The sequence below is a fragment of the Meleagris gallopavo genome, chromosome 4 (assembly GCF_905368555.1).
Source record: "Meleagris gallopavo chromosome 4, MGAL_WU_HG_1.1, whole genome shotgun sequence".
Classification (NCBI taxonomy): domain Eukaryota; kingdom Metazoa; phylum Chordata; class Aves; order Galliformes; family Phasianidae; genus Meleagris; species Meleagris gallopavo.
The window spans coordinates 19,340,089-19,359,335 of record NC_139407.1 but is presented as its reverse complement, the minus strand read 5'-3'; the positions used below and the strand labels follow the sequence as shown (position 1 = coordinate 19,359,335).

Below are 19,247 nucleotides of genomic sequence, written 5' to 3'. Positions count from 1 at the left end.
CTGTTTGGTGGTCGCCTGATGCAAGAGCCTAACAGAATTATCTTCATATTGCACTTAGATTTCACTGTTTGTGATTCTTCCTGTTCTGGAGTAGCTCAAGCAAGTGTTACAGCTCTATGTCCTTTTCTGTTGCTAATAGAGTCACAGAGGAGTTTTGGAATTGCTTGTAATGAAACTGTTCCGGTCTCTCCTTTCAGAAAAGGATATTCACTTTTTCTTTGGTACTTGAAGTGAATGCATGCATTTGTGTAAAGACAGTATTTCAGATCTGTGTTGTGAGAAGACTAAGGCTTGGCTGGAATAGAGGTATTCTAAAAGAGAAGATAGCCTAAGAGATTGAGATGCAAGTTGTATTCCTATTTTGTAGAGATCTGCCAGTGCAGATAAGGAGCCACTGCTCCTCCGCGCCATAACTTTGCTTCTTAGGCAAGGAGCACTTAGGAATTCCACTACTTTAGAATCTTTGGAACTTCTATTGACTTACTTTATGTTTTTCTTTGTTTTTCCTGAATAAGTCATTTGGAAGCCTTGAAATGTCTTAGTAAATGCCATCTAACTTACTCCAACTCAGTAAAGTGACTTGGTTTCTTTATAAACCCTAGGAGTTAGATTTCTAAAGCATTTGACTTCAAACTTCTATCAATTTTTAGTATTTTCTTTTGAAATGATTTTGGTACAGTGAGGTAGGATGAAGCCTGCTAGTGTTTCATGGAGGCAGAATTACTCAGTGTAAGTTGTTATACTATTAGTATGTTATTAATTTCACTGTCATGGTGCCAGGGAGCTTTTTATAGTTTATTAAGCTGGCAAAAAAACCCAGCAATTTCTATCATAGTGGAAACTAAGAAATAGTGGAGTAGCGTGATTGCATTAAACCATGGGCTTACAATGACAAGTGGGGTATATTTTTTATGTTTAAAACAACAACGACAAAAAATCCCCAAACAACAGCACAACTCTGAAATCAGGATGTCTGATAAAGAGCCTGCTCAGACTCACAGATGTGTGACATTTTTCTCCCCGTTCTTTTCCAGTTATTCCCTTGGTGGTTCTAAACTGTTTTCATCCCATTCACAACCCCTCCGCTGCCAACTTTTCTCCCACCTTGTTGGCAGTGCTGCATGTAGCTTGAACACCTCCTACAACTCCTGAGGCACCTGATAGTTATGCATCAGTGAAGCTGGAGACACACAGAGCTCAAAAAGTCAAAAAAGTAAATGGATTTTGCAGTTGCAGTAATCCTTTTGCTTTTAGGTACAGTTGGGACTGTTACCTTATCTTTCAAGTTCATGCTGTCTTGCTAATCTGCTTGTTCACTTTTATCTCTATATCTTCTGATCCTTTAGTACCTTCTGTAACGTTGTAGATGCCTTTTCAAATACAAAAATCTTAGCGCCTCCTCTTTTAACTGTAACTTTGGAGTGGACACAACAGTTGAGTTTGTATCTGAAGAAGGTTGGTTTCGGTCTGCAACAGCCTATACACAGCCAGCTTATAAGGTAGTTCATATAATCAAATCTACTGATCCGGCACAGATATTAGCTTGAGGTTAGTGTTTAGCTAGTAGCCTGACTGTCTGAGCAAATCCACTTATGGACTTTGCTCTGCAAAGTGACCTCCAGTAACCTGCTAGGTGCAAATTTATGTAACTTTGCCAACATCATGCTCTGGTGAGAAATAAAAACCCAGTGGAGAAGTTGTGAAACCTGTTACCCCTTCGCTGGTGTGGAGGACTAAGTATCTGCTATCCTAGTGTGCCTTCACTTTGCAGATTTTGCTATTTATTGTTGTACTTTTCCTTTCAGTGTTTGACTACATCTATAGAGATTACATCCTGTCCTGGTATGGGCAGCTCAGCAGAGATGAAGGGCAGCTGTACCAGCTGCTGTCAGAAGACTTCTGGGAGATTGCCAAGCAGCTGCGACTGAGGCTGAGTCACATTGATGTAGTTAAAGTCGTCTGCAATGATGTAGTGAAAGCTTTACTCACGCACTTCTGTGACCTTAAAGGAGCCAGTGCCAGGTAAAACTCAAACTGTGTATTTCATTGGAGTTTTCTTGCTCGTCTCTCTACTTTTAGATTTGCTATATCAGAGTAATGAATAATGTAATATTTTCTTGAGGGACCTAACAGGCATCGTAGCATCTTTAAGACCCAGGGGAGACAACATTTATCCTTTTCTCAGAATTCAGATTCACTGCGATTTTCATTTGATCTTTGAATCCTTTGCTCAGAGTAGGAGATCTGCTGCACAAGTAGTGCAAACCTGCAAGGAAAAGGAGAGAGACTGTCAGAGCAGCCAGTGAAGAAGAAACATAGTTAGTTGCACTTTTTCTGCAATAGCACAAGGGGTAATTCCATTCAGTTTTTCATTTGTGCCATCCCCAGGAGGGGAAGGCCTTGTAGTTTCTGTAAGCGGTCTGTTCTGCAGTAACTAGGTTTTTCTGCTGAAAGTTTATTGGCTGGATTTTCTTTCTCTTTTTAGGTTATCTTGTGGATTTCTTTTTGGCAGTGTTCTCTTTGTCCACTTAAAAGGGCACTGTCTCCTAAATACTGTAGGTGCACCCAAATGGTAATTGCATGTGTGAACTCACACACCTGTGCAGTATGCTAATCTGAGTGAATGATTTGTGTAATTGAGAATGGAATTGGGGCTTATGTATGCATTTACCTGCAGTTACCCTAACTGCAGTATGCTTTGGTCATTCAGATTTGTGCCATACATTTTATACTATGAAATTGTTTTGCCTATTCACGTACTTCTTAGCACCCTTTCAGAAGAAAAACACTGCACTGTTTTTGGTCAGTGACCAGTCTCTGTGTTGCCATTTGCATTACTTTCTGTTCTGCAGCAGATGATGAGGTTAATGTATTTATGGTATGTGCCATACCATGTGATCTAATATGTAGGATGTAAAGTGAAAGGAAACTAAAGAGTGATTACATTTCCCCCCCCGCCAAGAAATAAAAAATAAAAAATAAATCAAGATGTATTACAGTAAATCTCAAATCTCAGTATGTATATAATAAACCTGGAAGCATGCTAAAGACTTCTTGTTTTTTTTTTTTAATATAAAGTGTTTATGTGAATAATTTGAATTTTATACTAAATTATTTGCATTCTACTATAGTGCTTGCTTTGCTAGAACTTGTTGACATGTTTGATCTTGGTTTGAGAATGACAGCATGTTTCACTTGGCTTGGCAGCTAGTTTCTTGGAAAAACCTTTGCTTATATGTTGTTATAACTCAAACACAAAATTCTTTCTAGGTTAGGGAGCATAAGAAATGTCATTAGCCTTTCTTTCAGTGTTTTAAAAATAGTAGTAGGTTTAAATGGAAATTCACATTTCCTTCTCAGTGTCTATAATAATGAATCTGGTTAGCTCTGGATGATGACTGTAATTAGAACCAGGTATCTTTCCTTCTGTGATGCCAGCTGGAATATTATGTCCTGTTTCCAGCGCTGACTTGATAAAGCAGTGTGGCTGCAAAGGGCATTTTGCCTGTTCTCAGGTGGCTTGCAAAGTTTTCAGTACTTGAGTACTAGAGTGGGTGCTGCCTAGACAACTGCTTTCTCAGTTTTCTTCCCGTAAGAGATCAGATAACTCCACTAAAGTATGAGAAAGAAACCATCTGTCCCTAGGAAGACAGAGGCATCAATTTCTTCAGTGCAAAATTCATATTTTGTCATTTGGTTCACTTCAGCCATAGAAATCCCTTTGCTTTTCTACTTCCATTGACTGAGTGAAGCCTATGATGCCTGACAAATCAGGATGAAATAAGCTGCAGCCCTTCAGACTAAGACAGGTGGAAAGAGGCTACATTCCTCACCATGCTCTTGCTTTCCCTCTGGCTTACTTTAATCATTGCAATGCTCCACTTGATAACAAAAAGCTCAAGCTAAATGACCACCAGTGGCAAACAGATAAGAAAAAATGTGCGCTTGAATGAGGGAGAGTATGAGAAGAAGAGGCTGCTTCCACACTGGCTGGTGGGAGACAGGAAATGGGGAGGGAGGTTTGTTTCCTTTTTCTTTCCTATCTTTGGTTACTTTAAAGGAGAATGTCTTTCCTGCTAGAAACAAAGTAAAAGAAGGTGGTGATGCTCCTCTAGCTGTAGGTAAGACTGTCTGGCATGGCACAGAACCGTTAGACTGGTAGACAAGACAACATCTTGCATTAATCATTGGGGATTACCCTGATGTCCAGCTGCTTTTTTTTTTAGGAAGGTAACTGTGTACACTTCAGCTCACAGCTGCACTGATTGAGACTTAAATGCAACTCTGCAAGATACTCTCTTTAAAGATGAAGGAAAGCAACAGCAAGACCAGATGGAACATCTTAAAAGGTTTTTTCTTTTATGAGAAAGGATCTTTACATAATATCCTGTGGAGTTGTTAATGTCCTGGATACTATTTATTCATTTACTTGCTTCCTATTTCCAAAACAGACAAGTCTTATCTTATTTGTCATTAAATTTCTGGTCAAACACATCTGAATCCAGTGTAATTTTTGTGAGATGTGTTGCCTATGGACCTTTAGTACTGCCAACTCCAAATCTACTGAGACCCTGAGTTTCGTGGGCATTGCAGGTGATAACTTTGGGATGGGTTTTTGATTTCATAAATCTCCTGCAGGAATCATTTTTAAGTTCTTCCATGCAGTGTGGAGCACTGAGACTATGTAAAAATAAAAACAATGCTTCACATCATGAGCTTGTAACCCAACCACAAATACCAGAGGTCTTCTCACTGTCGTGAGTCTTCACAACACAGAGTTACCAGATGGTCTTAGTTAAAACTATAGCATAGACACTAGAATAAAATAAGATATTTTTGTGAGACCTCTGTGGTAATGAACCTGAAAGCTCTGTAATATGTGGCAGTATGGTACAACAGGGTTGTGGTGGGTCCTGTGTTCCTGAGAAATGAAGAATTGTTGTTAAATATTTTTAAGTGAATAGCAACAGCACGAGAAGGAAAATATAATGGATTTCTGTAGTGTTGGTTATATTAAAGTTGTTTGCCTTTAGAAATATAAGACTGCTTTTCTACTTTCCTTTGTGAAGCGCTGGATAAACTCATACTATGCATGCAATACTAAGACTGGGTCTCAGTGTTGATGACATTCAGTGGGGTGCACATTTGGGAACTGCCAAGGCAGGAAACGGAACCAGAACATTAACTTTTAACTCCCACTGGTCCATATGATGTTCTGATGTGGAATTCTGACAACGAAAAAATTACAAAACCAAAACATTCCACCCTTTATTCCACATCATCACATCATTCTTAATGTATATCTATACACGAATAAACAGTGATTAACATGCATTACATATGCACATATTTGAATAAGCAGTAATTAACATGTGTTACATATACACATATCTATATACATATATATATATACATGTTGAATGACTGACTGCACTTCCCTAGCATCAAATTCCCTTGGGGTAAGCACTGGACATCTCCATCTTTCTCCATCTCCTACCAAGTGCACACAGGTCCCTGTGCAAAAACAGTTCCAGGAAGAGTTTTGCCCTTTCCAGAAGATGGAAGGACCCAAACCGCTTTTCCCAACATGTTTTTTACATGTACTATGGGGACCTTATCTCCCTCTATGGTATGTAGAGAGCTGGATTGTGTAGGACCATCTCAATTGACCGATCCTCTGGTGTTGACCAGCCAGGTGGCTTCTGCCAAATGCTTTTCCCAGAGCTTAAATGTTCCCCACCCTTTGCTTTTAACATGGTTTTTAACAACCCGTTACGACGTTCGATCTTACTAGATGCATACTAGGTGCATGGTAGGGGATATGATAAATCCACTTGATGCCATGTTCTCTGGCCCAAATTTCCACAAGTGAATTTTTGAAATGAGTCCCATTATCCGACTCAATTCTTTCTGGGGTTGCCATGTTGCCACAGGATACTCAAAATGCCTATAAAGGGCAGTAAATGGAACCAGGACATTAACTCTTTTACTCCCACTGGTCCACATGATGTTCTGATATGGAATACTGACAAAAAAATTGCAAAACCACAACAATCTCTGAGTATGCTTTGCAAAGCTTGAGTTCTGTCTGCTGCTGTAGAATCACTGAAATCACTTGGATCTCTGTTCTCCTGTGTATGTCCCTATTCTTTATTGTTTGGGAGGATACAAACGAATAAAGCTGCTACTGGCCATTCGTTGCCTAAAGCAGATGAAACGAGCCTGGCCTATGGGCTTCTGGAACTTTTAACTACAGTGCTGCATTTGTATCAGTTGACTGCATACAGCTATGCTAGGAACTTGTGGATAGTTGACCAGACTTTCAGATCTTTATCTGTAAATATCTACACACATTTTAAAATAAGGATTTTCTGTGATTATTAAATATCTGTTTGTTTGAAAACTCCAAACAGTTCTAATAGCACATGTTTAAAACTGGAAAGGGGGAGAAGTAATGGTTCTATTTTTATTTGAGATACCATTAAAGCTATTAAGTTATATTAAGTGCTGGGGAGATGGAGTAGCTTTGCTTTTTGTTAGATTTTGCTTTACCTGCTGGTCACTGCAAAATGAATATTACCTTTCTTTACTCTAGATAAGATTGTCCCCAGAGGTAAGATCCTGAACATTAAGATTATGTCATCAGGACATCCTAGCTACTGCTCCAGGACAGACGACAGCAGTGGCGCTTGTTCTTCCTTCTGTGGTCTCTCATTGCTCAGATATTTCATTGGTAGGTGTGAAGGAGAAGCCTGAGTCAGAAGGGATGCTGCTTTCTGGGCAGACATTTAATCGATGAGTAGTGTATTTTCCTTACAAGCTGGTGTTTATATTAAAGCAAATAGAAGGAAAGTAACTGAAAGAACCCCCTTTGCAGAGAGTCATATCCTCATAGGTGATGGAGAATTTGCCAGAAAACAGAGGAAACTTTAAATGGCCTGTCAGCTGCAGTGCATGCAGCTCCCTTTCCCCCTCATATTCCCTCAGGCAAAAATGCATTAGTTGAGTTAGAAAAACAAGAACCAGAGATTTGCCATTCTGCTTGTTTATTCTGTGCAGTGTTCTGTTTGTTCTGTTGACTGTAGCAGAAGGGTCCTGGCAGGGGTCTAACTCAGCCTATCTGCATATACTGGCTGTTCACAGGGAATAAATGTGTACAACAGGAAGGCAAGGATGATGAGAAATGACTTCTGCATGCACGATGGTATAGGTGCAGTAAATACTCCAGGGTGTTGGCAGTCCCAAACAGACCTGGCATTCCTAGGGAGATTGATGCTGTGTGTGAATGTGTTTAGAAAGATACTGATGGCAAAAGGGACTTTAATCTCGATTTAGTGAAATACTATGTGCATAACAGCTGGCCTTCATGCTTTGCACATGCTTGATCTAGTAACTGTGCACTGTGTCCCACAAATTAGGTAAGTTTGTCCAGTAAGGAAGGGCTGTGTGTTAGAGTGTGTATGCTCCCAAATGGCAGAACAGTTGCTGCTTGTTTTTGGTTCAGGTTCTCTATCATTGCTCTACATACCCAGGAACTGCTTGTTAGAAATGGGTCTGCTGCCAGCTAGCAGATGCTGAGTGGATGTCACCTGTTCCCTGGCATTTAGCTCCTGCTTCTGGCGGTGTTTTGAAGTGGCTGATGGGGTGGCTCAACCTGTCCAGAGGAGGAAGACTTGGCTTTCCTGAGAGGTGGCTGCACAGAAATGGCCCAGACTTTCTGTCTGCCTGGGATGTATCCGATTTTGGATAAATAATGAATGCCTTTAGGGACAGCATGTGATGTGATGGCTGGTATGTTGTTGAGGAAGCAGTAGGATGTATCTGGAGGATGCAGGAGCAATGGAAATGTGCTGAGGAAAATAGCCAGGTATTCAGTTGCCAGAGAGAAGAGATCCTACCAGAACAAGGTAAACAGCTTTTGGAGCTACATCAGCTGCACCACCTGTGCTGGTTAGTAATGAAATCTGCACATCTCATACACTGCTTCTCTGAAGAGCAAACAGTATTCACGTCCAAGCTGTTCCAAGGGACTTGTTCTGAAATTAGTCTTACTTGTAGAATTGAAACCCTCTCCATTATCCATATTTGAATACAAAACATTTGATTTGGGACTGAATAAACAAGCTTCAGTCAAATTGAAAGCAAGTGACATTTTCACATTCTCATTCTTCTGAAAATGAATTTAAGAACCCGATTTGGCCATCTTGGAACAAATGACTTGTGCTATTACAGTAATGTTACTGTTGCAGCAGATTTGCTCCTTTGTGGACTCACTAGCAAAGAGCAGTTGTGCAGTGCTGTCTGTTACTGGTGGCCATGCATTGATGTACAACCAGAAACTTCTGGTTTGGCAGCATACAGTTCTTGTTCACTTTTCCCACACTTAGGCTATAGGCTTGGAGAAGCTCTGTGAGCATCAGTTGGTTGATGCTAATCAGGGCAGCAGCCTCCAGCTCTGAGAGGGAAGCAGACATACGGAAGATGGGACGTGTGACACCTGAGGGCCTTTTGCTGAGGCCCTGGGCCTCTAAGATGATGCTGTGTCTGTCTCCTTGTAATCAGTGATTTGATCACCGTGCTGTTTAACTATATATGTGTGGTTTGGCTGCCTCAGGCATGTGGCTATGAGAGGACTGCTAGGGCGCCTTGTCTGTGCTTCTAGAATCATTTTGATATAAAAGGAAATGTACCGTCATGACCTCCATTATGGAGTTAGCATGGCACATCCAGTCAGAGGAATACTGAAAAGCCCAGGAAGCCATTGGCATCTGCAGTGAGGTGGACGGGTCAGTGCTGGCTGTGCAGTCAAGGTCTGTGAAGTTTGCACCCTACAGTGTTATGCTTCCCATTTTCACGCTGGATATACTGCACTGACACTGTTAACCATGTGCTCAGTTCTGATTTGCAGAACTGCTGAGGTCACTTGTTTGGTGTTTGTTTCCCAGCTCTGTGGGAGTCACTTCTTCTATTTGCCATCCTTATTGAATACTTCTAAATTTATTTTATTTTTTGCTGTTGTTAATCCTCCTCTAAATTTGTTGCTTGCTTACAGTGTACATGAGTGATAATACCAAGTCTGTTACTCTATAGGTGTCTTGCTCAGAGCAATTTGATGTAGTCTGCAGGTGACAGGCTGAAAACTGATGTTTTAGGAAAGCTAGGTCAAACATATGATATTTTCTGTGTGCCAATTATGAAAGAAAGAACATACCTTCATTATTTAGCAGTTAGACCTGTTTCTCAAACTAGAAATGATCCCAAGTACTCTGCTTATGCAGTGGCTTCACACTGGCGGGCAGCTAAACTCTATGATGCTGCTTTCTCACTGCCTGTCCTCAAAGGAGGAGAGGGATAAAATACAATGGAAAAGGGCTCAAGGGTTGAGGTAAGGACAGAGAGTTCACTCACCGGTTACCATATGGGTAAAACAGACTGAGTATAGAGTCATGAATGTAACTTATTGCCATCTACTAACAAGACTGGAGACTGAGAACCAAAAGCAAACTAAAAATACCTTTCTCCCATCCACCCTCTTCTACCTCCTCCCCCTGAGAAGTGTAGAGAAATGGGGGCTCTTTATGGTTATTCTGTGTCTTTTTTCCTTCCAGTTGTTGGACTGTTTCTATTGTTTCTATTTGATGCAGTATTTCTATTTTGGTGGGTGAAAACACCAGCAGAGCAAAGGAATTTGGAAATGTGTCATAATGGACTTTAAAAAAAACAACAAAAAAAAACATAAAACAAAACAAAAACCCATTTAAAAATACGTGAGGGTCAAAGTGTTTATTTACTGAAGTTTTTCTTTAACCTGATAATGAATTTTTCATGTTTTTAATATTTTCATACATTGTGAATAATCATAATAGAAGTGGTATGCAAGTTATGTCTCTCTCCTTCTTTCTTTTCCTTTTTTTTTGTTTTTTTTCACCTTTCTTTTCTTAGGCAGGAAGATCCACCGAGACCTTTTTTGCTGCACCCATGCTTGAGGAACTCTGATGAAGAAGTAAGGTTCCTGCAAAAATGTTCTCAAATTCTGGTCTGTTGTCTCCTACCCTCAAAGGATGTCCAGTCTGTCAGCTTGCGCATAGTCCTTGCAGAAATACTTGCAACAAAAGGTAGATGAAAGATCAGAGTTAATTAAACATGTACACATGTACAGTATTAATAATTACAGACATCTTTATGTATGTCTTGATGCTACACTTTTAAGTACTGATATTTTATTTTCAGTGATGGCCAATAAGGCACTTTACGTTTTCCAAATTAAGCATGTACTTATTTGACTGTCCTGACTTGTTGCCAAGTTTCCTCACTCCTTTTAGGATAAAATTCCTTTTGTCCATTCCTTCTGTCATTTTTTTTTCCATGGGGGAATCCTTTTGCTTTCTCTTCAGTGGCACTATTTTTAGTGACTATATGAATAATTTTGACCTATTGAGCTTCATTCAGATGCACAAAATCCATAGATGTGATTATGATTGAATTATGATACCAGACTTGATTTGTTTTAGACTTTGAATTATCCAGTTTTTTAATGAAGGTTTTCTGTTATGCTTTTCATTTTATCAGATACGCTTTAATTAGATTATAAATATGCTTGTCATTTTTTAATATCATCAAATTCAAATTCTGAAGTTATGAAGCCTTGAGTGCATTATGCAATTCAGTTCACTTTACAGCCATTACAAATGAAAATTTAATGTCACAGCTTCCAAGGCACACAGCAGAAAGGAAAAAATGCTTGAAATTTCCCAAATGGGACTCAACTTTATCAGTGTACATTAGTTTGGGTAATGGCACAAACAGTTTTATCATGAAGAGATATGCATGAGGTCTCAAACATACTATGTAGTCCAGGAGACTGGTTTGAAATTCTTATTGATTTTTTTGCATCTATTTTTGCCTTTTATCTGTAGTATTCTCGTGAAGTACAACAGTTATTCCTCAACATAAGGATTTTGTTTTAAAATATTTTTCCTCTCCAGTACTGAAACCAGTGGTGGAACTGCTGGGTGATCCAGATTATATCAACCAAATGCTACTCAGCCAGCTGGAGTACAGAGAACAGATGAATGAGCATCAGAAGAAAGACTACACATATGCTCCTTCGTATGAGGAGTTCATCAAGCTGATTAGCAGCAACACCGATGTTGAATTCCTGAAACAGTTGAGGTACTTGATACTTTACTGTAGCTTATTTGAAATGAAATATGCTGCTTTTGCTAGCCAGTTACTGAGATTTGAATGACGTGTATTTTCAATTCTTCTTTTTTTTTTCTTTTGGTGAAGCAGAGACAATAAAGATGACAAGCCACAGTATTCATTAATCTGTAATATAGTCAGCTTCTCAGTTTGATGGTAGAAAACATTAAAAAATTCCACTTAGGTGGAACTCAGCACAGTTTGCAGTGTGTGATTCTGTGACATGGAAAGAAGGGTTTGGGTTCCAGCACACTTTACCAGTGACATAGAGGTGTTTCTGGACTGTTGCAGGGAGTTGTTTCCCAGTTGCATCCTTCTTAAACATATTGGTGAACTGTGAAGAATGCCTTAAAGACCTTAAGAAAACCCTAAGTTTCCTACATATTCAATGTGCTTCTTGTTGCTGTTTCCCAGTAAAATAACGTGTGCACCCTTTCGTACTTATTTTCCATTCCTCTCAAAAAAATCTCAGTTGCCACCTAATTTTCCTTCCAACTTCCATCATAACATACCCACATGCATCTTGAACCTGTTTGCTCAAGCATGAGATGATCTTTATACTGGCTTTATATTTACAGCTGTGCTGTTTCTCCTGTGATTTCTGATGCAAGAGAAAGGATAAAGAGCAAGTAAAGCCTGGGGAGCAGATAGAATTTTTGTAAATTTTTGTACTAAAGCTTTAGAAAGCTGTTGAACCCATTTTCAGAGTACTGGTCTTAATCTGTCACCACTAGCCAGAACTGTTATTTTTCCTTTTCCCTTGCTCCCTTTAATTGCTGCCACAGGTCAGCTTTCTTCTTAAGTGGCTGCAGCAACATCTGAAAGACACAAGCACATCGATTCCATTTGGTGCACTCTGGGTCATCTGTTGTGATCTAAGCCTTTTGTTGGACTCAGCTTGATCAGGCCAAGTGATGGGTGTACCAAGATGGAATACTGTGGGCAGCATAAATACTTTCTCTTGTTCTTTTGCCTGATTCTGAAACCACTTGCATTTCTGAGACAGGAAAACGCATTTAGGTGATGTTGAAATGATCTTGTTGCTTGGCTCCTTACTGCTCATCTGCTGTAAAATTTGCTCTTTACTCTGGGCCAGTGTGCCTTTACTGAGAGCAGAAATTAGTCTCTATTAGACTCTGTCTAAAACCTAATTGACATCATATTTAGAAGCATAATCACACTAATGGATCTGCTTGTTTCAAAAGAAACCCAACTCTTCTGTTGTTGTTATTCTGGCATATTAATGCTCTCAGTGTGTTCTCTTTTTAGCTGATAGATCATCCTAAACTGTGTTCTCTAATATTGGGTAGCGAATTTGCTTCATGGAATTATGTGGTTTTGGCTGCGCTGAAGTTTTTTCTTTTCTGCCCTGTAGAGTCTGACAACTATCATTTTGGGATGTGTTCTTCTGCACCCCGTGTAATATTGATCACTATTTAAATGGAAAATATCCAAGAAATTTTAATTTAATTTTAAAGAGAGAAATAGTGTTTGATTTTGAGGACTCTGCTCTTTGTTCTGCTGTGCAGAGCCTGTCCCTATGGAAATGTCCATGGAAAGCATTCCCCTGTGGGAGAAGAGATTCCTCTTCTGTTTGGTCTCCAGCACTTAAAAAGAGATGGGCCTACCTGTAGTCCTCTCCAAGTTAGGTAGTATATTTTGCAAAGCTTTCACGATATGCGAGAGAGAATTTGCAGATTTATGTCGAGGAAACTAAACAGCGATCTCTATGTGGATGAACAAAACAAGTGATACTTGGGATGAACATACTATATAGTATTTCAGGTTATGTTTCCCATCTGCAAACCACAGGAGAAACCTATAAAGAGGAAATTAAAGAGTATTAATGAATCACTGAGTATCCTGAGTTGGAAGGGACCCACAAATATTATCAACTCCAACTCCTGACTCTACACAGGACAACTTAAATGTTAAACCATCTAAGAGCAAAATAAGCCCTTAGAACTCAAGAGAACATGGTTAGGTTCCCTTAGAGTGATGGGAGTGGGGTGAGTGCTTCCAGTTGTCGTCCTACAGGAAATAAATTACTGGTATGCTGTACTTAGCATCTAACTGGGAAACCTGTCTTTTCTGAGTAATAAAACTCGGTTTATCACAAGTTTTGTTTCCTGGATTTACTTGGAAATCCTTTTTCACCACCTATTCTGAGCTGGTGTTTGGCATTTATGAATGTTCAGCCTCCTCCTGTTGCTCCTGATGTTGCCATGTTACATCTTGGAAAAGAATGAATTTAAGTAGTTAAAATTTTGTGTGTAGGCTTAGCTTTGAGGAAATTATCCCGAGGCACTGTAGTTGCTGGGAAACTCAATATTTCTTTGAAACATCCCTGCTGTGCTTTATCTTTGCAGATGAATTTAATTACTGTCTATTTACTGAAATAAACATAAAATGTTTTGTTGAATAAAACAGTCTGTGAAGCACTGATAAAAATTCCTCAGACTCTTGACTGACTGCGGCCAAGAAAGCTCAAGTTCCTGAATGCTCTAATATGTATGCATGTGACATTACAGCAGAGGTGTCCCATAAGTATCTTTTCAGGCTGATCTCATTAGCATGGCCTTAAGCTTTCTTGTGACCAGAATCAGGTATTTGTTATTGGGTAAGTAGGGAAGAATTCCTAGCTGGATCATCAGATACCTGTGGGTAAAGGATTTTGTTGCTTTTGGTGAGTAGATCAGGAAGGAGAAGCTGTGTGTGCTGCATCTCCTTGTAAGGAAGTGTACCTGCTTTCTGCCTTGCAAAATGGCTTTCCCTTAAAGGCTAGTAATGGTGCTAAGATTTTCTAAATCTTTTTGTTCCTTGGTTAGAAGCATTGCCTTGAGAAGAGACACACTATTGATTTTTGTGTTGGTTGTATGTTTCTGTTTTTAGAACTTAAGTGATGCAGGGACTATTTATCATTACTTCTGTAGAAAGTTTTGAATTCACAATTCATTAATATCTGTACAGAGCCTCTGACTTCTGTTCACTTTACCTCTTCACAGAACTTCTCTGCTTTTTGGAAACATCCTTCTATTTTTGTAAGGAACACTTGTAGAACTGATGTTTATTTTCGTAAAAAGTAATTGAGAGTTTTCTGAGGATGTATTTTGTAATTCTTTTTTTCCCATTCATACTTGTGTTCTTAAAATTAGAATTTGTTTGGAAAATGCAAAAAAAAAAAAAAAAAAAAAAAAAAAGCTTCCAGGGAAGGGAATGTTGTGTGGTTATCTACAAAATTCTCTCAAAGTCACCCTTCTAATGTTTACCTTTGTTGTTATGATGAAGTGAGGCAAAGTTTAATTTCTATTGTATCAAGTCTTCACAAAGTTGTCCTTATTTCTTTCAAGAAGAGAGTTATACAGGGAAATTTCACCCTCGTTTCCCCTCAGATTTAAGTTAGCTTAGATAAATTGGAAGGCTGCTACAAATGAGGAAGGAAAGATGATTTCTGCATGAGAGATGTGAAATGAATTTACTTCTGTCAGAAGAAGACTGGAGATAAGACTTGATGAATTAATGTAGTAGGGAGTAAACAGTGATAAGGAAATAAGCCAGCGGGTGCTGGGTGCTTCTTAATTCTGCTTTAAAAGTGTTTTATTTATTCTGCTATTAATAGAGCAGCAGAAGGTCAATATGCAATTCATGGTAAGAAGGGCTGTGATCTCATCTTCTGTGCAGTCTTCAACTTAAGATGTGAGGGAAAGGGATGAATGTGACAAAGAGCTGAGGAAGAGATAAGAGTGGGAAGGTAGCAGAGATAAGAGTGGGAAGGTACATGTGAGACTGTGATTGGTCCTGTTCGTTGTGTACGGTTCACTTCTTGAAAATCAAATGAGTATGTCACTTCTAGAGGTTTCAGAGATGTTTACTCACCTGTCACCACAGGATGTGCAGCTAGAATGTTCAGACCAAACTTGCAGAGAGAAAGGGCTGCAGCCTGGCAGACCAGTGTGACTGGGGTGGTGGTTTGGGCCTAGGAGGAAGAGATTAAATGGTGTCTTGGGATTTAACTTGGAGCATCTCCCTTAAAGTAAAGAACAGAAGAAAAGGCTTACTATTGTATTGATAATGGTAAGGTGTAAAACCAGGAACATGAGCAAATGGGTGTAAATTTTGGAAGAAAGGAAGCTGTAGAAGTGGGTACCACCTTCCATATGGTAGTATTTATTTGGTTGTCTGTTCTGTGGAACTTGGTAATTTAATCATATCCAGTGTTTTTAACCTTAGAACACTGGAGTGAGGTGAGTGATCTGTTTTACAGATGACAGAACCAGGGCACCAAAAGCCTAAGTGAGCTGCTCAGAATTGTTTGGGAAGCCTGTGTCTGAGCAGAGAGTTAAATGCCATGCTCCTTGTGGGGCTTTTCCTCCTCTGAAGTACTGAACAAGAACTATGGTGATGGCTGGAAATGAGGGAAAAGCAATGGCAAAAGGAAACGGTTAAAAAATGAAATATTTGCAAATGTTATCTTAGAATTACTGGTTAGGTAAATCAGGTTCTTGAGTTTCTGTTTGGCGTTGAAGGAGTTGTGTAGAATCACTGCAGAAAAAAACATCTGGTAAGTATAGTTGTAAGTGAATGTAAGCAGTATGCTTATGAAGAGGCAAAGGTTGTCCAAACAAACACTGAAAAATTTACAGGAGGAAGGAAGGATGGGGAGAAATGGATAACATTGGTGAACCATAGATGAAGGACCATGTATTCTATGGGTCACAGGTCTTCTATTAAACAGAAGATTAAGTAGTCATGGAAGTTTCCCCATGGGGCACTAGGCTTTATCGGGGAGTTGATTGATCGAGCTCCTACAGAGATGAGTTAAATTTACTGGAAGACTTCTTTATTACTGGTGTTATTAGTTTCCAAAGTAAATGTGCTGAGAGAAATCTGAAAGGTTGCCATGACCAAGATTTTGATGTTTGTAGAAGATTTAATTGGAAACTGTTTTCTTTGCCGTTACAAAACTGATGTTAAAATTCAGTTTACTAACGGTGGTAGCTGTTTTGCATTGTGTATAGTATAGATCTGGGTGACAATCTGCCTATAGTTATTCCTGGGGTGCAGTACTTTAGAAGTTTTTCTCCCCCCAGAGGTACAAAAGCTCCATATATGTATGCTAGTTAGAAGAACCTTAATATACAGCTGTCTGATCTGGAACTGAATTCTCATCCTAGTTTCCTACAGCGAATTTATATTTACTCTTCATGTTAAAGGCATGGCTTACTGTATTCACTGAGAGTGTCTGTGCCGTGGGAACATTAGAGAGAAAGGAATACTATTGCTTTGGGAGTTCTTCTTTTTGTTTCAAGACGACCTTTTCCCCTGCTCTCTTCCCCGTGTGCACTATTGCTTAGGTTGTAAACGTACTGAGCAACAGCTCAGTTTTAAAGGAAGGGGGAGGTGTCTTTTATTCATTCTCAGTTATGCCGTATAAGGAATGTACTGTAAAAAATATAGATAGATAAATAATAATATTAATAAACACTGTTGTTTTTTTTTTTCTTTCTCTCCTCCCTCTTTACCCTTATCCCCTGCTGTTTTTAAAACTAGGTATCAGATTGTAGTGGAAATAGTTCAGGCAACCACAATCAGCAATTTTCCACAAGTGAAGAGGCAGAAAGGTAAGAATCCTGTTTGTTACCAATCATATCTGTTGTTTTCATTTTGCAAAGCTATCTGAACTCCAGAAATAGATAGATCAGTTTATGGGGGATTTTTAGACAGATTTTAGGAATGTTTGTGCATTTAGTATTTCAGTTCTGTTTCATTTGCCTGATTGTTTTAAAATCTCCATGGTGTATTTCCATCCCCCTGCCATACTGTCCCCATCTAAGCTGATGGGTCAAGAAAAAGATTGCACTCATATTTTTTTAATCTTCAGAACTTGCTGCATCTTGGATTTGTGGCGCTGCAAATTCTTACGCTGAGAATCTTGCTTCCTCTTTTTTATTCCTGCAATCCATTCTTTAAAGTCTCTGTTCTTTCAAAGCACAGAATAAGGAATTGCAGTGTAATTATCAGACTTTATTTTGACTCGTCGTATTGCATTTTTATGTTGCGGTACGGAGTGCTCTTAAATCCCTCTGCAGTGATTTGGCAACGTCTACCTTTTGAAATGCATGTGAACTTGCATCTTACATTTGTGTTTACATTGAAGATGTTTATACTTTTTATGGTGTTCTCAAAGTGTACCAGAACTGTGATATATCTTCAGGAGATTTTATTGATGAAAAAATTATCAAACAAAATCTTTGAACAGATACATTTGAGATCCACCTAACCATAATAGAAAACAATGGACAATATGAGTTAAAGGAGCTTACAAGCAGGAGGGGACCAACATCTTATGTGGTCTGATAGTGACAGGACAAGGGGAGATGGCTTTAAACTGAAAAAAGAGAAGATTTAGGTTATCATGCATGTCCAACCCGTGGGCTACGTGTGGTCTGGCACAGCTCACAGTGCAGCCCATCACCCACAGTTTTTATGAGGACTGCTCCAAAAGTAACGCCTCTTATTTTATGACGTTGGCCTATTGGTCTACAATACCAGAGGCAGATGTTGGTGGTATGGCAGTAGAGGTTGAACCTTCCCACCAGTATTCCATTACATCTTGTTGCTGTGTGACAGATGGCAGCAGAGGGGCAGTCTGACAGAATGATTTCCGATATGGAAGTATGTGTGAAGCAGAGCTAATGCTGTTGACTTTGTTGAAAAAGTGTGTTCTGTAGCTGAGAATTTGCTCTATGAAACAGTGTTATTGTGCTCTTTGTATTTATTATTGTTACCATGAAAATAATTAGGAGGCATTTCTTGTGCTGCAACCTTCATAGGTGCAGCCCTAGACAATTTTTCATTCAGCGTAGCTCAGGCAAGCCGGGGGATTGAACACTCATGGATTAGGTGTTAGGAAGAGGGTGTTGAGGCTGCACAGAGTGCTGGGGGTGCCTCTTCCCTGGAGGTGCCCAAGGCCAGGTTGGGTGGGACCTGGGCAGCCTTGTGCTGGTGGGGGGCACCCAGCCCCCAGCAGAAGTTGGGGCTGGGGGGCTTTACAGTCCCTTCCAACCCAAGGCATTTTATGATTCTATTATAAGAATGGATTTGTTTGTAAACTAAACTAAAGAGATCTTGGTTTTAGTTCCTTGTGTCACGTAGTAAAGCTTTTAAAGGTGATATGGGTGTAATGGAAGAAAAAATAACGTAGAAACATAGAGAAGAACCCCAGGAGGCACGGGGTTGGCAGGGAGACGATTGATTGTTAGTCTGAAGAGTTTGGAGTCCATCCTTGAATTTCTGAAAATACAACACTGATGTACATTTCTTTTACATCCTAAAATAGAGCTAGATATCCATTCCTATGGAGTATATTGATTGTACCAAAAGGAGGTAAAAGTTAGCATCAGTTTTTGTGCAAGCATGCATCACAGAGAAATATTAATGTTTCTTAGATGAGAATTGAATAGAAAATGGGTTTCATAAAGTAATAAAATGAAATGGGGAAGTTAACTCTGAGTACATTATGAAAAAAATCAATCTTGCTAAGCTTGTATTTCCATTTGTGCAACATTGGTCTTCGTTGTGAGAAGAATTGATTTGGGGAATATATTTTTGCAGTTTAGGCTCCAGCAATTAATTACTGATGATCATTTTTTGGTCTCACTGGAGTTTATCCAGTTAACTATACACTGAGCACTGAAGAGAAGAGGCTTTTCTGAAGCTGCAAGTGCCTTGCTCTGCAAAATAGATGTAGAAATCCTGGTGCTATTTGTTCTGACAAAGGAGATCAAGTTCCATTTATTCCATGGTTAAGCTGATTCTGCATTTTTTATGGCGTCTTGTGGAACAGGCTTCCTAGTGGAGTGGTCGATGCCCCACACTGTCAGTGTTCAAACAGTGTTTGGACAGTGCTCTCATTTATCACAAAATCACAGAATCACAGGGTTGGAAGGGACCTCAAGGATCATGAATCTCCAACCCCCCTGCCACAGGCAGGGCCACCGACCTCCACATCTAATACTAGACCAGACTGCCCAGGGCCTCATCCA

General features: G+C 39.5%; 1 protein-coding gene across 7 annotated transcripts in view; it reads left to right on the top strand.

Moving 5' to 3' along the window:
- The window catches only part of SNX25 (sorting nexin 25), a 61,175-nt gene that overhangs the window by 13,336 nt on the left and 28,592 nt on the right, over positions 1 to 19,247 (top strand). For all 7 annotated transcript variants that reach the window (XR_014882890.1, XR_014882889.1, XM_010709783.3 and 4 more), the window contains exons 3-6: positions 1,806 to 2,022; positions 9,943 to 10,115; positions 10,986 to 11,172; positions 16,753 to 16,823. Coding sequence is in view for 5 of the 7 variants with exons in the window: in XM_010709783.3 (XP_010708085.2) it covers positions 1,806 to 2,022; positions 9,943 to 10,115; positions 10,986 to 11,172; positions 16,753 to 16,823 (648 nt within the window). In the remaining 2 variants the exon portion in view is untranslated. The remainder of the gene's footprint in view (positions 1 to 1,805; positions 2,023 to 9,942; positions 10,116 to 10,985; positions 11,173 to 16,752; positions 16,824 to 19,247) is intronic.